General features: G+C 41.8%; 1 protein-coding gene across 7 annotated transcripts in view; it reads left to right on the top strand.

The window, feature by feature from the left end:
- Positions 1-5068: 5068 nt before the first annotated feature.
- Positions 5069-16693, top strand: part of pcloa (piccolo presynaptic cytomatrix protein a) — a 52430-nt gene continuing 40805 nt past the window's right edge. For 6 of the 7 annotated variants that reach the window (XM_017302720.1, XM_017302719.1, XM_017302721.1 and 3 more), the window contains exons 1-3: positions 5069-5533; positions 8634-9564; positions 12396-13388. In XM_017302720.1, coding sequence (XP_017158209.1) covers positions 5322-5533; positions 8634-9564; positions 12396-13388 — 2136 coding nt within the window. In that variant the 5' untranslated portion in view covers positions 5069-5321. Of the gene's footprint in view, positions 5534-5966; positions 5993-8633; positions 9565-12395; positions 13389-16693 lie in introns of those variants that run through there. The other variant, XM_017302718.1, reaches the window with a different exon arrangement.

Genomic DNA, 16693 nt, shown 5'->3' with positions numbered 1-16693 from the left:
CTTCTGTTTTTGTTTCTGTTGTTTTTGCTGCTTTTAATGGGATCACCAGATGGTGGTGCAATGTTTGCCCTGGTCGCCCGAGACGAATTTACTCTCTGCGAGAATTTCTCTCCTTTGTTTTGCCGTTTGATTCTCAGTCTGACCCTTTTCTGTGACTGCGAGCTCCGGCTGGACAACTCGCACATTGCACTGTGTGAAAACAGCTTACAGGGCAAAGCAAAGTGACTGATTGGCCTATCTCTCAGAAGAAAAGAGGATTAGAGAGGCGGTTTTAAGTCTGCGCACGGGTGCACCCTCATTGGACTAAGTGTGTGTGTGTGTGGGTGACTAAGTGTGTGTGTGTGCTCGCAGCAGGTGCACCCAGGTACATCTACCGAGAGCATATGCGGAAAGCGAGGCAAAGTGAGGGAAGCAAGAGGAACCTCAGTGACTTTAAAAGAACTCTTTATCCCCAGTGACTCAACAGACAGAAGGAAACTTCCCCTTTGGACAACATTAGCCGGGATGCTAATGAGGATAAGTGAGGCTCAGCCCTAATGTAAGAGAAATTAAACATCACTTGCAAGAATACTGTCGCCTGGGAACCGCCTCCCCTCGTTGTCACTCTTTGAATTAAAGGATGCAAACAAGGACCCACTCCACACAGCAGGTATGCAACCTTCTCTTTTTTTGTTGAATTGGAAAAAGGGCTGGATTAGGATGCTAAAACTCTCGGGGGAAGAGTCGAGTAGATTGTTTAGAACACAATATCACGAGGGGCAAATGACTCTTATAACACCTGCAAGTGAATTCTCCAGAGTCCCAGTAAAGGGTCTGTTAGGGTTTGTTTTTGAAGCTTGGTTAGTTTTCTACTTTTATTTGGCCCGTTCTCTAGAGAGAGAGAAAAACAGAGCCTGCTTTTGTTAGTCTCTTGCCTCATGAGTATTCATATTTAATGGGCCCAGTCTGTGTTATCTGGTTACCAGACTCAAGTTACACCAGTGAGCTCCTCAAGCACACACATCTCTAAAACACTGGAGAATCCAGGAATATGGCTCATCATAATACACAATTCAGAAGTTGATCATGTATTCCTTAACATGTCAAGTTTGAAGATGTACTTTCGCTGAACTTGACATAGACGTACATCATCAAATAGATATAGGAATGAATAATTTAACCTCCCAAAAGTGCTACTAGAATCATATCTACATCGCTTTCTAACTATGCTAATATCATTTTTAAAATGTGTTTGGCCCCTTTATTAGCTTTCCTGTAGCTTCTTTATGTTTTTGGCCACACAACAAATTTCAATATCAGAAAATGGCATAAGTAAATACAAAATGTAGTTTTGTACATTTGAGAAAAACTTATCCAAACCAGTCTTTTTGATGATTTACCATACAAATCTTATGCCTATTAATGCGACTCCATCAAGTGTTTTGATATGCTGCAGTATGACGTCTTAATGTTTTCTGAACGGGTCGTTGTTGAAAAGGAGAATTCATTCTCAATCAATTGACCTGCTTGAATAAAGGTTAAATGAAATAAATAGATGTAATTCTTGATAAGTGGAAACAAGTAATTTGCGTTGCTGCAGGGGGAATTTTGCATAATTGTTTTAATTTAGATGGATTGACACAAACCTTTAGGTCGCTTTATCCCAAACCATTTGGAATATTTTTATAATCCTCGCCCGGCAGATGTCGGTGACTTTTCTTTTTTCTTTTTTGTAGAAGTGTGTCGACCTCCCAGTTCATCTCCAACCGCGTCAAAACATCAAAGTTAGAATATGAAGCATTGCTGCAACATACCTTTCCATTGGTCAGTTTACTGCATAAGAATATGGAATTAAGTCCCTCACAAGCACATCCTCCCAGCATTAGTTTTTGTTTGTCTTCATGTGTTATAAACAATTAACATCAAGCACTTATCAAAATGATTTAGCAACATGCTTTGTTTACACTCGCACAAAGCACTACAATGACACCCCAATATCAAAACCATACAGAAGATAACAATCCGAGCCTGTAGAGTGGACAATTACGATATACCAGCTGATTTCAAATTGAGCACTGAAGCTGCTTTTAATACTTTTGGCCACAAGATGTCACTACAGAGGACTGCGTTGGGAAACCTTCCAGAAATGAACCCTTTTGTTCTCCCTAATTTAAGCTTCAACGCTTCAGAACACATAATTAATAAAATATCGGTTTAGGTTTCTGTATTACTCTTGAGGTTTTGATGGAGTTAGAACTTGTGTTCTAACTCCGTCTTCTTTTATGTAGTAACCGGTGATTTTCCCCTCAGCTCTTGCGTTCAGACTTTGCCCCAGCTGCTCTGCTTCTGTTGATTAGTCTCACCTGCGCCTTGTTTTGCTAATCGCCTCTTAAAGAAGTCAGTCACTTTCCGTACCTCCTCCTCAGATTTATCCATTAGCTCCTACGTGGCTTTCTGAAAAGTTTGCTTTAGCCTGGCGACGTCTAAAATCTCTCGATTCTCAGTAATATTTGAGTTAAAGGTAATTTCACAATTATGCATCCACTACAATACATGACAGCTTGTAGTCGTAATGTGGAACAAGTGACGTGAATACAGTACTCTCAATATAACCTAACTACATGTGATGAGCTGATGCAGGTAAACACTTTTTCAACATTCCATTGAAAAAGGTTATTGTTAGTTTAATGCATAGAAAATAGCAGTCTAACCATAACACTAATTTAGTTTTTTTTTTAAAAATATATATATTTAGCTTTACATGAGAATTTTGCATAAGTCTGAACTTGCAGTAATCATATAGCTCGGTTTGAACACACTTCTATTTATGTTTTGTCTTTGGAAGGGCGTTCTTGCTTTTTATGAGTGGATATCTGTGTCGTGTGAACGTGGGGGGCGCGTGCACACGAGAAGAGCATCCATACATGGGCTGCTTGTCCGCCCTCACAGAACAGAATATTAGAAAACGCTCTACAAAAAGAGAGATCGTTACGCTACCATCATTTATCACTGAAGACGGTCACGAAAACGCGGGCCTACACATGCAGATACACTGTGGGGTATAGAAGGAAAAATGCGAAGGAGATGACTGACTGTAAAAAAGATTAGTCATGCCTTTGCATGAGAAGGTCAAGGAGATGGAGGTGGGATGAGAACATTTTCTCTTTTTTTAATTGATTAAAAAAGAAAAAATGGCAAAAGAATGAAATAAAAGTATGAAGGATTCTGGAAAGCTTAGAAATGTTATGGTCATCATTATATCTATTTATCTATCTACTCCGTGTTATGGCAATTTGTGGAAAAGCCCAAGAATTGAAGTCGGAGAACATATAATTGCGCATGGATACAGATTGGTAGAGTTAAATAACATCCCCTTGGATCTGAAAAGACAAAAACATGGCTACCTATTTTCAGGGCCTGGTTGTGATCTAAATATGCAATAAGTCTCCGAACGACCTCCGGCGCTGCATTGGAAGCGCCACAACAAAAATAATTCACAAGGACGCCGTGGTTATCACAAGCTAGAGATACGATGCAGTGATTGCGAGATATCCAGGCATCACACTTTTGGTTCCTGTCATCGCATCTAAAATTGAGTTCAAATGATCTATACTGTCACAAGCTCGTACTTCCTTTCCAGGTGCCTTGGGCGGGGGGGCTGTGAGTTTGTTCCAATGAGGACACATCTGCCCAACAGCTCCTACGGAGCAACACAGCAAATGAGCACTTGCTGTCGTACTGCTACACTTCCTGTTGATGTAGAGCACAGCCGACAGGTTTTAATATCCTCGATGCTGTGTCTGCCTCCTGCTTGTGCATATTCCCACAGCAGTAGGCCTAAATAAATATGCTTTAGGTCTGATTTGTGCCACCCGGGATGATGACTGGTTACGAGTTCGCGTCGGCGTCTAAACTGGGTTGTCTTTTTGAAGATGGGGATGTTCTGGAGCCTATGAGACCGGTTGATCCTTTGCGGCGCTCCTTCACGTAACCCGAGCCATCACATCTTCATGAAAGAGAGAAGAGGAGAGAAAGAGGCCACCGTTGCGTGTCAACGAGTGAAAACTGATTTCCTCACAGATTTCTGCCGATATACAACAGCATATTTATTTATCTAACAGAAAGGCTATGGAGATAATAGCTGCGTACTGAAAATGGATTATTCAACCTGAGTCATCTGTTTGCAGATGTCTTATCTGTGTTTCTGAATATTTCATGATGGCAGACTCCACTAAAATTAGATTAGCATGTTTTTAAATCATGATGTCTGATGTTGTTGTTTTTCTTCTTTTTTTCCTTTTTTTTTAATGTGCAATCACACAACTATGATCATCTTAGGCTCTCCCAGAGGCCCTGGTTTCTTGACCCCAAACTGATATTTGCATTTGCTCTCCGCTGACTGAACATGACACAGTTGTATTGTATTTTGAGCATTGTGACTTTTTGTTTGTTTGTTTTGTTTAATTCTCTCTCTGGATTTCATAGTCAACCTAAATGTAGCAGTGATGGTCGCCTTTAAGCACATTTTCCTTCACTGATGTCTTAGGATCACTTGCGAGGTGGAGCATGCGTGGTTGGTCAGGATACGTTTGGAGAACCTGCGTTAAGTTAACTGGAGTTCTTCAGTGAAGAGCGGAAGTTGTTTTTTCAACTTAAAGCACGTAATGTTGACTAATAAAATACATTTCCACTGTGGATAAATATAAAAGCACTGCAAAAAAAAATCTTACCTATAATTTATGTAACACCTCGTTTGTCAAAAATATAATAATAATAATAATAATGAATAATATTATTTTGTGTTGGTAATATCATTAGAAAACTGAAGTTAAAACAGAATGTAATTCAATTAGGATGGAATAAAATAAAACAGTTGAATATTACTGAAAATTTCAGGCAATAAAATGCAGGGTTTTTTTTATTTCAAAGCATTTGGATTAAAACGTTAAAATTTTTGTTGGTCAAGGCAGGTGTGAATTTATTAACGATAATGACGAAAATAATGCTAGGGGGAAAAAAATACAATAAGTATTTTATTTTGTAATCGTATTCCGGAAGTCGCTTAGTGGTTATGAGCAGTAGTAAAACGAAGACCCCCCTCACGGAAAACTGGCAACTGTGGTTTGAAGCTGGAGAGATGCGAGCTACAGAAAAACAACGAGAAACGAAGGAAATGGAGAAGCGCGACTGGACAGGGAAATAACTGCAGAAATCTAAACAATCCGTCATGCTTCGATACTCGAAGGATCACCGTCTTCGAAGATAATTAATAAAAAAAAAAGGAAAAAAAAAGACGGGTGTCGGATTGATCTGAGAACTGGGGGGAACGGGAGGGGTCGATCATGGGGAACGAAGCGAGCCTGGAAGGAGGCGAAGGGCCCCCGTCTGGTCTGCCGGAGGGGATGGCACCTGACGGAAAGGGCGGCTTCGTCCGGATCTCCGATGGCACTCCGGTCAACCTGAGCGAGCTGAGCGAGGATGAGAGGAAGCAACTGGCCGCGGCGATGTCAAGGGCGCAGGGCAGGCAACCTGGAGCTCCGGCAGCTGCACGAAGGCAGGGATTTCAAACGGCATCATTCAATGCACTCCAAATATCTAAACCGGACCAAGCGTTTTGTGTGTGAGAGGCCTGAGCGGATGTCTCTCTCTCTCTCTCTGTGTGTGTGTGTGTGTGTGTGTGTGTGTGTGTGGTTGTTAAGAAATATGCAATAAGGAGGCGGAGAGTCCCATTTACACCCATTTCAACGCCGCGAATCGCACAAGAAACCCCAGTTTGTTCCTAGAGTTCATTGTTAGGAGGAGTGATGGGAGTCTCAGATTAAAAATTTTTTTTTTTAATGGTTGAATCCACAAAATTGGCTGTAAAGTGGGCAAAGTTGCAGCTCGTGGCGGTGTAAATGAATACACTCGAGTCACCGGAATGGTCCGATTCGATCGGTCGTTCTGCGTGAAATCAGTGAGGAGACACACCTCCAGTAGCCTATTTGTGAGAAATGGTCGAAATGCCTGCTGGGTAAGGAAATTTGTCGTGCCCAATGTTTTTTTTTTCTTTTCTTCTTCTTCTTCTTCTTTTATATTTGCATTTTGAACATCTTAACAATTAACTACATATATATGCAGCCATTATTTGCATATATCGTGAATACGTTTATATTTATCTTAGTACGTTGATACTAAAAAAAAAAAAAAACTGCAAAATTTTGTTAGTGGTATTTACAATGAAGTCATTCAGCCAGAAGATGCATCTCTGTGCGTACCGGATGAAGTAATGGGCCTCTGTGCTAACTGTCTCCAACTGGGGGGGAAAAATGTTATTTATATCCGAGCTAGAGGTTGGGGGGAGGGGTGCATCAATATTAATATGACTATAAATAGAACAGGGACATTAATTTGTTTTATTTTGATTGCGTTTCCCCAGATGAATTCTGTGTTGCTGTTTTATTCGTACCGAATCTCTGCTACATCTCCTGCCGTCTAGGAAACAGGCTTGGCGCTGTCCCTGGTGCTGAAAATATTCACTGCGGCGCTTTTTTTACGCCAATTATTGTTTCGTCGACAGAGCCTGCCCAAGGTTTTATGAGGTCCCAAGCAGAATTTCATTGTAGGGCCACCACATAACATTTGAGCCCATTTATAATGTCCATGTTTTATCATTTTTCTTGTCTGTTATTATTTTGTAATTCTGCTGTTTTGTATTTTTGCCTTCTGAGGTGATGTGAATAATGCTGCATTTACATGCCAAACACAGAAACAAAAAGCTCACATACATCTGGTTACATCAAATTAGGCGTAAGGCAATTGATTTGAATTATTTTTAGTAATTAGTAAAGACACTTGGTAGCATGTTTGTCTTACAAATGATTTCAGACTTGGCTTAGACGTGCACTTTAAAGACCTCATGGCAATCCAGACTCAAGCCTTGTGAAGAAAATTCAGCTTATTTAATCAGAGGTGAACATCATTTGTTAAGTGTAGACCATTTGGTTTAATGATTTACGTTGCCCCTGAGCCTGTGCACACTCGTGTGTGTATTTGTGAAAAGGACTAATTGTCATGGTAATGTTACACAAAGTACATTTTAATTCTGTGCAATGATTCTCAAAACAACCTGCAAGTAAAAGCTTCCCGATTCGTTGATTTTCATTAAGTGCCTGTGTGCGTCTAGCAAACATTTTAAATTAAGTTGGCAAACGACAGTCGCTCTGACTTGCATCCAGATAGTCTTCTTATAATATACACATTTTCAAAGACTGAACAAAGCTGAAGTATTAAATGAGTCTGACATTTTGAAACAAGATGACCTTAATTTACCACAGACCATTTTCTTATAGTCATTACACAGACACGTCATAGTCATCAAATTAAAAACATTTCTGGGTAATTCTCTGAAAATTCAGTGTTCCTTTTCATTAACCCGGTAGATTGTACAGTGTTCTTTACTTAGTAATTTACTACTGCCATAGTAACCAGTGTACTGTTATACTTAACAAAGCCTTTAAATACTGTTTTAATTCACGATCTCCATATAATATAAGAAATCCCGTATCTCTGGTTACCTGTGCAGGGTTGCATATTAAATGTATTTGCAATGGATATTTAATTAAACTATTAGTATGATTAATTTAATATTTCACAGAATTTAGGTGTTTCATGTTGAATTGAATGCTCCAGGGATGTTGAATGTGTACAAGTATTAAACTTGGCCTAAGGATAATGATTTGTGTAGATAACCTGCAACTGGTCATTCTTTCGGTCAGTGGACTCTCAGAGCTAGGAGGGAACCTGAACACGCCCAAAGTTCACTCACCATTCTGACCAGCCCTCCTTTGTTCGGCTGCTACCCTTTACAGTACCATATTACTCAGGCGTGCTATGAAAACAATCAGATATTATATTCATTGCAACATTAAACTTTTACTGCCAGAGAACATTATTTAATTGCACCACAGCATCCAAGGACCTTCACTGCAGCAGAAACCAGTGCAAGTGTGTGTCATAAACATGCACCATCACGCTTTAATCAATGACAGCCAATTGGTCCATTAGCTTCCACTGATGCACTTCTCTAAAGTTCCACTGCATTCAGTGTTCAGGTTGGGTTCACAGGCCCCGTCGCTTTGTCCTAACATGCAGGCTACAGCCGACCGCTTCTCAGTCTCTGTCCACTATCCACACTCCATGTCGTTCACCAGTATTTGTGTTTCTGTCAGCTGTTCGTTCTCTAAAACCTTTTCGAGGCCTTGCGAGAACAAGTGGATTTATATTTGTAGCTGAGTGATTTTTTTTTTTTTGGATGCAAAAATCATTCAGCTATTTTTTTTTTTCCTTTGAATGTTTTAAAGATTGTTAGCCCTTTTCATTTTATTGCACTACTTTGTGTTGTGAATCCTAGTGAGTTTAAAGTCAGAGGTTTTAATGTTGGGTGTAGTTTCAGAGGCTGGGACTTGTTGTCATGGTGAGTGTGAATGAGTCAGCAGAAACGGACATGGCATCCTTTTAATGAAGTTTAAATGTTAAATGTTGTAAAGTCAGATATGAAATTTAACCAGCAGCACTATCGACCTGTTTTAGTTGTGTGTTGCTTGCAATTCTTTTATTGGGTTCTTTTACTTGTAAATATAACAAGGATCGTTTTGTTTCTATTTTTTTTTCAGACCTTCAGAATCTGATGCTCACCAGCAGGTAGGAGCCTCCAGGGGCCCTGCAGGCCTAAGTAAGAGTCGAACCGTAGACGCCTTCAACCAGGGTCCACCTGGCAGGCCCACACCAGGCCGCAGCCCCTCGTCCTTAAGCCTCTTTGAATCCAGATTCCGGCAGGAGCCAAAAGGCCCAGAGACTAAATCGTCCGGCATGTTTGGCTCCAGCTTCCTCAGCGGGGCCAATCCCCTCAGCGCCGTGTCGTCAATGACGTCCTCCATCACATCTATGGGCGACGCCGTCAACATTCCCAAGTTTGGACTGTTCGGGGACGAGGAGGAGGGCGATGCGACGGCAAAAGTGGAAAACAAGCAGGGGGGGAAGCCACCGGGGAAGGGTCCCCAGCAGGGTCAGGGACCAAAGGGGCCACAGCAGGCAGGACCCCCAAAGCCAGGTCAAGGCCCCCCTGGACAGGCACCGAGGCAAGGTCAGGGTGCACCCGGTCAGGGACCTAAATCAGGTCCTCCAGGGCAAGGACCACCTGGTCAGGGGCCGAAATCTGGTCAAGGTCCTCCTGGCCCAGGACCAAGGCAAAGTCAGGGGCCCAAATCAGATCAAGGACCCCCTGGTCAGGCCCCCAGGCAAGGTCAAGGGCAGCCGGCACCTAGACCGGATCAGGGTGGAGCTCAGCAGCAAAAAGGTGGCCCACCACAACAAGGACCTGGAAAACCTGGACCAAAAGTTCAAGGGCAGCCAAGCCCCATGCCAGCAAAGGGTCCAGGGGCCCCAAGGCTGCAGGCAGCTGGAAAGCCTGCAAGTGGACTCTGTCCGCTGTGTAAAACCACCCAGCTCAACACCGGATCTAAGGAGCCACCCAATTACAACACCTGCACTGAGTGCAAGAACCAGGTCTGCAGCCTGTGCGGCTTCAGCCCACCAGACTCAGCGGTAAGACCCCGACAGCTTCTGTCTTTTGCTGTAGTTGTATTTTTCTTAAAATTAAAGTAAATAAATAAAATTCAAATGGTTAATCACGTCCTAACCAATGAGCTGAAGTGAGATAACTTTATGATTTTTGTCTACAAGTACAGCTAGGAGCTTTCCAGTTCTCAAAAGGTCACAGATAATACCGCCACAGATTTCATAATGGATTATACACAAGGAGTGAGCGATGCCACGCATGTAGAAAAGGCAATGATTTTATTCTGGCATTTCTTTGAAAAAAACAAAAAACATTAATCATGCACTGACATTGCTGTTTGCATTACATGCTAAACGGCAAAGATAAGACACCCAAAAAAGCACAAAATGTATCTTTTTGATTCAAGCTTCATCAGATTATGAATCATATTTATTTGCCAATATTGAGCGAACAAACAAGGAATCTGACTGGTTTTCAATCGCTCACAGTGTTGAAACAAAAAGAAGCAAAACTTTGAGGAAAGATGATGAATATAAAGGAAGAATATGCACACATATCTGCAGTCATTTTTTTATTATAGTCATCATTGTTAGAAAATACCTAGTTAGAAAATAATGTAAAAAGAAAACGATAAAAAATACGTATGAAGAACACACACGCACACACAAACATTGACCAGAAACTGGAATTTGAATATGTTTCCTTATTTATCTCTGCTTCAAATGTTAAACACCTGAAAGTGTGTGTAATTTGGCTCTTTGAGTTTTCTGACAGGTTAGAAATATTTTTTACACATGAAGGGCAAAAATCTTTAATTTATTTTTTATGTCCAAATTGATATCTCAGTTGTGGAACTAGTGACACGTATTTTTTTCTTTTTTCTTTTTTTGAAGTGTTGGGGGTGGGGGGAATCAGATTCAGTCAGACCTCAAAGAAAAAAATGAATTCAGTAAGAGCAAGAAAGAAAAAGCCAGACTAGCGCATATCTAATAAATGCTGCGAATTGTACAAACGGATCATTCAAATAAACACTGGTTATGATGCTCCAGTATGTCCAGTATGTCGGTCCTCCCTGATCCAAAAGAGGACATGTCGCTTACAAGAGCAACACACATGATCTGGGAAGCAGAGTGACCATATGGACTTGGGGAATGTTGATCAAGGTGACTCATATCATGGCCACAGGAAGGAACTCTGCCAGCGAGTGACGACATTCACTCACACATGAACTGTAAATGCTGGTTGGTCAGGAGTTAAACCTACTTTTGTAGAACTATTCTTTAAGAAATTCTTCTGTGTGGATCAACAAGGACATTCTTTTTTCTTTTTTGCCTTTTAAGATGTCAAACACACCAACATACGAGTAGCAAATAGGTATGCACACATTGTTCTTTTTTCTAGATGGTGATCAAACCGTCAACAGCTGGCTCTTTCAACGCTGTGCTTGGCACGCTGTGGAAACCAAAAGAGATGGCCAAACACTAAACAAAAGGCTCTGGCCTCCATTCTTTTTTTTTTTTCCGAGACAGGTGTTTGGTTCCGTAACGGTAAACTCCATGAAAGCCAACCACTTTAGCGCTAATATTTACTAGAACACAACCAACTGCTGATTAATTATGGAACTGTTGCAAATTTTGGATTATGTGTTTTAAAGATGGAAATTGGTTGCCCAGCAACGGAATCAAGCGTTATTGGAAACGGCCATTTTGTAAGTGAGCTGTTTATAAAGCGCTTTTTCGCCAGGTGGAATGTCACATAAAGATTTAGAGTGAAAACGAAACACAGAAAAATAGACAAAATGGATGGGAAGCAATAAAAGTCAATAAACATTAATTGGGAGTTTGTAACTCGTTATCTAAATGCCTGCTTAAAAAATATCTTCAACTGAGATTAATCAGGGTAAGGAGAATATTAGGGAATTCCACAATTTAAAGACGTTACGAGTTCAAATGAGCAATCACCTCGTATCCTAAAATGAGTTTTTGGGACCACAAGTGGTAGCTTTCTGGCTGACCTTCAAAACGTGTTGTTCAAGGAATTTTATGACCACAAACATCAGTGTGACAAGCCTGTAGACGTTTAAGTTATGTTGTGGTTCGTTTCTTGGGGACCGGGATGGTGATGGAGGGAACCTCACACAGCTCCAGAGACTTGTTAAATCTGAAGATGTGGGCGAGTTGGTCAGCGCCGGCTTTCAGGCAGAATCAGGAAAGCTTTCCTGGTCTTGTAATGCCGAAAAAGCCTGTTTACACCTTTCTCAGTGCAGGCAGGAAGTCATAGAGGGGTGGGGGAGTGGAGAGAGTTGCGAAGTTGTTGGTATAAGGGTCCATGTAATCACATCTCTATCCCACTTAAATCAATGCAAGCAGTGGTTGCTGCTTGCTTCGATTTAAGTAGGATAGAGATGCCATGGATTGGATTTAAAACTTGCAGAAGAAGCTGTCGAGGTCTTCAGCCAATCGTGGAGCGAGATTGTCGCAGCGTGTAGTGATCGCTACAACATCGCTACCTACAAGCTCCTCCACACTGCAGCAGGGTTGATAGCTGAGAAGCTGTTCTTTAGAAAAGATGTATGAATAGGTTTGCAAGGCACTGTGTAAACATGAAGACACACCACTTCCTCTCACAGCAGTTTTTAAAAATGTGATTCAATTATATCTAACTTGTCATGGTTACATGCTATACACCAGACCTTCTATATATGAGGGTTATGGTGCTTGACGCAGCTGTCCCAGGTTTTGATTCCTGATCCTGTGCAATTGGTGTGTCGCTCTTCCTGCCCATTGTCTTGTCAAGCTACTAATGAACAATGGTCACAAAAACCACAACATCTGACTTGTCTTCTTTTCATTTGCAGGGTAAAGAGTGGCTTTGCCTGAACTGTCAGATGCAGCGAGCAATGGGAGGCATGGATCCTCCTGGCATGTCAAAGCCCATGCAAGGCTCTGGCCCACCCTCGCCTCAGCGAGGCGGCAAGCCCGGAAAGCTGCTGATAAAGCAGCAGAGCACCTCCGACCAAGGGCTGACGCCGCCAACGACACCAAGGCAGAAATCCCCAGGTTCCTCATCTCCTGGACCCCTTTCTCCAGGCTCCTCATTGGCAGGGTCGCCCAAGATTGACCCCAAAACAGGGCGTCCGATTCAGCAGAGGTCCAGCCCTCAGCAGTCCCCAGCTAAAGCCAAACAAGAATCGAGTTTCTTTGGGGGTTTGGGCGCCATCAGCTTAGGAGGGCTGACGGATTCGGCTAAACCCCCCGCGGCGGCCGCGCAAGCGTCGGAATCGGTTACGGGGAAACTATTCAGTGGATTTGGTGGACTGATGGAGTCATCGAAGCCTCCCACACAGGCTGCGCCAAAACAAGAAGAATCCATGGCTGGAAAGCTGTTTGGGGGTCTGGGAGGGCTGACGGAGTCAGCGAAGCCTCCTGCCGCTGCATCTCAAATGTTCAGCTTCGGTTCATCGCTTCTGAGCTCAGCCACCACTCTTGTCTCTGGAGAGGAAACCAAAGCACCCGAGTCTCCGCCAGGGTCACCCGACTCTGGACCAGGTTCTCCTCCTGACTCTCCTTTCTCTGCACCCGGGTCTCCACCGGACTCCGACTCCGCTCCGGACACCCCGCCTGCCGGGTCCAGAGAGCCCCCCAGACGCGCAGCCGCAGAGCAGGAAGAGAAGTCCACAGCGGCTGAGTCTGCTCAGTCTGAAACTTCAGTTGCCAAGGGAAACTGCCCTCTCTGTAACTTGGAGCTCAACGTTGGATCATCAGACGCCCCCAACTACAGTGTGTGCACCGAGTGCAAGAAGAACGTGTGCAATCTGTGTGGATTTAATCCTAATCCTCATTTAGGCGAGGTAGGAAAGCTATTTATTGCTGAAGTACTTTCCATCTTAACTACGCCTTTTGCTTTTAAAACAAAGTACATATTCTTGTTGTTTTTCTATGTTGTTGGTTGTAGACATGCCAGACCTTTGGGTATTTCATGAAAATTGCCCACTACACTTTTAATCAGGATATTGTGATTACCTAAGTACATTGTTATTCTTCAACATTTGCATATCTATTCAATAATTTAATGCACTGCATCTACACCTTATTAATTTTGGGCTTTTAATAATCGTTTTGAATCGCTTTTAATAGGTTAGGATGATTATTCAACTAAAAACGTAAACATTTTCAAAACTAAAACTGAATTTACTCCAAGATTATGCACACAGGCTCAGAAATGTATACTCCAGGTTTAATTTTATAACATGTACATGTGTGTTGACGGGCAGTGATCACAGTTAATCATTTGAGTTTGGTAACTGGCAGGATGTGGTTGCTGCTTGCTTCGATTTATTTTTGTCTTTAGGTAATCTGCTGCATATTTATAGCTCTCCTGGATTTCTTCCGTAACGGGAAGTAGAACTAAAATGGAATTAAAACCGTTACTATTTCCATCCAACCTTCGTTTTTTTTACCTTTTAAAATTAGGTTGTTTAGCTTGTCTTTGTCAAACCAACCTGGTACTTGAAAATATCACGCATATCTCTTTGAAACTGACATAAAAATCTTTAATTTGTTGGGTAATCTGCCATTGATAATTAAATTTTTTCAGGCATTTTAGAAAATTCTGCAATATGGAATATTATTAAATTAATCTAATTTGAATTCTTTATACAAAAAAATTCAGAAAATTTTCAAAAGTAATCACAGGCTATAATCTTTCCATTATAAGACTTATTTTCGTCAAATACCTGACACATTTATTGATACTCAAACTGTTTTTCATTTCATTTGCTTCATTAGTTTCTGCAAATGTTTAATACCTGCAATGCAACTTTCCGGTTTGCTGGACATTAAAGGCCTATTATTCCAGCTCACTGCTGCAGAACCGAATCAAACAACGGACAACAAAGTCTCCAAGACAACCTTTAGATTCTTGTTTCATTGCCAGCACATGATCTGAGTGACAGAAAAATGTTTTCTGTTCAAGCATCACAAGTGTAAACCTGTGATGTTTCCTAAACTCTGCTGCCGTGTGCAGTAGGGAGTTTAGGGAAAACCGAGGACCTAGCCTGGAAATTTGACGAAGGGTGTGAGCAGCACTTACACTAGTTTGACTGACAGCAGTAAGGCTCTGATTTTATTTTTATTTGTATTTTTTTCCCCCCAGGAATGATCTGTCTGATATTATGCCATCGGGACACAGTTGCAGTTTTAACAAAATAAGATTAAGATTGGGCATTTTGAGAACAAACATGGCGTAAAAACAATGGACCATCAGTGGAAAACATTCTGATGCCTGCTGTTAAGCATGGCTGGGTATCTGTGATGCTGAGGGCCAGTTTCTCTTCCAAAGACCCGGGGGCCTCCAAAAAGGTCCAGCACTTTATTTAGGTGTACTTCAGCGTGGAATATTTAAGACTAGTTTTTAAAAATATACATATATCTACTTAAACGTAGACAGTTCATCTTATTGAACCCTTACCCGTACCGTGTCATTTTCACTTTGAGCTCAGAGGATATTTTGCTTTGCCGTCACAGAAGAATCTTTTATGTCACAAACTGTATTTACGACGTTTATTCCTCACAAGTCAACTCTGTTCAGATCGGTTAACTCCAGATTTGCATCCAGACTTCATAAAGCCATCTAGTGTCCGTTCACCTATGACACAGCTGAACCTCTAGGTGCCTTTTTAAATCCAACTTGGGGTGAAAAACAATGAACAGCATACAGAATGTTCTGCACACAAGACTTTCGTTGAGCCATCTAACCCCCCACGTAGTGTGTGTCACGTCTGTGTCACTCGCTGTCGTCACGTCAGCTGCCAGCAAAGGTTGACTCGCTGACGCATGTGAGGGCGTGGCTGTGGGTACATGTGCTGTTCCAAGAATAGGAGCCAGGATATTTAACTGCTGGGGGGGGGAGGGGGGGTTTGTAAGTGAAACTGTGGAGCACTGAATTGGACGCGTGACTGGAGACACCTCACCTGATGTAGGTGTGATGTTTTAAGTGGCTGCGTTGTCAGCATGCGTCGGGTATATATGCTTCATGTTGTCTTTTTGTTGAGATAAATTATGGTGAGTGCGCGTGCATATCGCCACGTGGGGGCTCGGGGTGTAATCTGGATTTCCTTAAAAGATTTAAAGGGCAGCAGGATGTTTTTCATCTCCTCTCAGGCTTCATTGTCTTCTTGTCTAAATCCCCAACAACGCAACTCGAACAGGCCAACAGCACATTTGATTTTGATTCTCTGATATTTTTGTCACTTCACACTGTTATATCCTTTTTTTTGTTGTTTATCTGTGAGCTATCATTTTAGTTATTTCTGTGCTTCTTACTGCCATCTATTTTCGTCCTTCTCTTCTTCCCCCACCGTCTCGCCGTTTCTGTTTTTGATGTAAGGGGATTTCTGTAAAAGTATGCCTGGCGCTGAGCAACAATGTTCCTCCAGATCAGACTTCATGTCATGTTGGCCTTTTCAGTAACGAGAGCGCCTGTTGGAAGAGCCTTGCGTAAGACGGGAGTGGCACGACTTTGCTAACAAGCACAAATCAAAGAGTTGGAGTGTTTCATCTCGTCTCACCATCAGCAAGAAAATCTACAGCTACGCTTCGGTTTTCATCAGACGGCGGTCTCACTGCCACCGCCTTGAAAACCCGATGTTTTAAAGCCGGGACAGGGACAGGGACAGGGACAGGGATGTTTGGTTGGACATTAATAATTGACCAACTCGACTGCAGGTTTTACATATGGATTTCAAAATGCCGTACATCATGATGTGCACTCTTGAGAAGGGGGGCATGACATAAAGGAAGAATAAATCATGGGAATGAACTTCCCATCATTGCTACTCGAGTTTTGCCCTGAAGATTTGGAAAGATTTAGTACATTTCTACCACTGAAATTTAGTCACAGAAATAATAGTTAAATTTTTTTTTCCTAATTGCCAATATCACAATTGACACCCCTAAAACATGTTTAATTTGATCATTATTGAGGAAGTTTAATGGGGTAAAAATGTGGGTAAAGTTGGACACCTCTGTCGTATTCTTGTCTTCAAAGGAAAGGAAACAAAAGTAAGTTTATCTTTAAAAAAATAAGGGGATTTCTAGAAGAAGAAAAAAGCTGCTCCCTAAACCTTCCCATGTGGAGACAGAGATAAATATATAT

This window comes from Poecilia reticulata, linkage group LG23 (genome assembly GCF_000633615.1).
Source record: "Poecilia reticulata strain Guanapo linkage group LG23, Guppy_female_1.0+MT, whole genome shotgun sequence".
Taxonomy (NCBI): Eukaryota; Metazoa; Chordata; class Actinopteri; order Cyprinodontiformes; family Poeciliidae; genus Poecilia; species Poecilia reticulata.
Note: the sequence above shows the minus strand (reverse complement) of the source record. Positions and strands in the feature narration are given on the sequence as shown.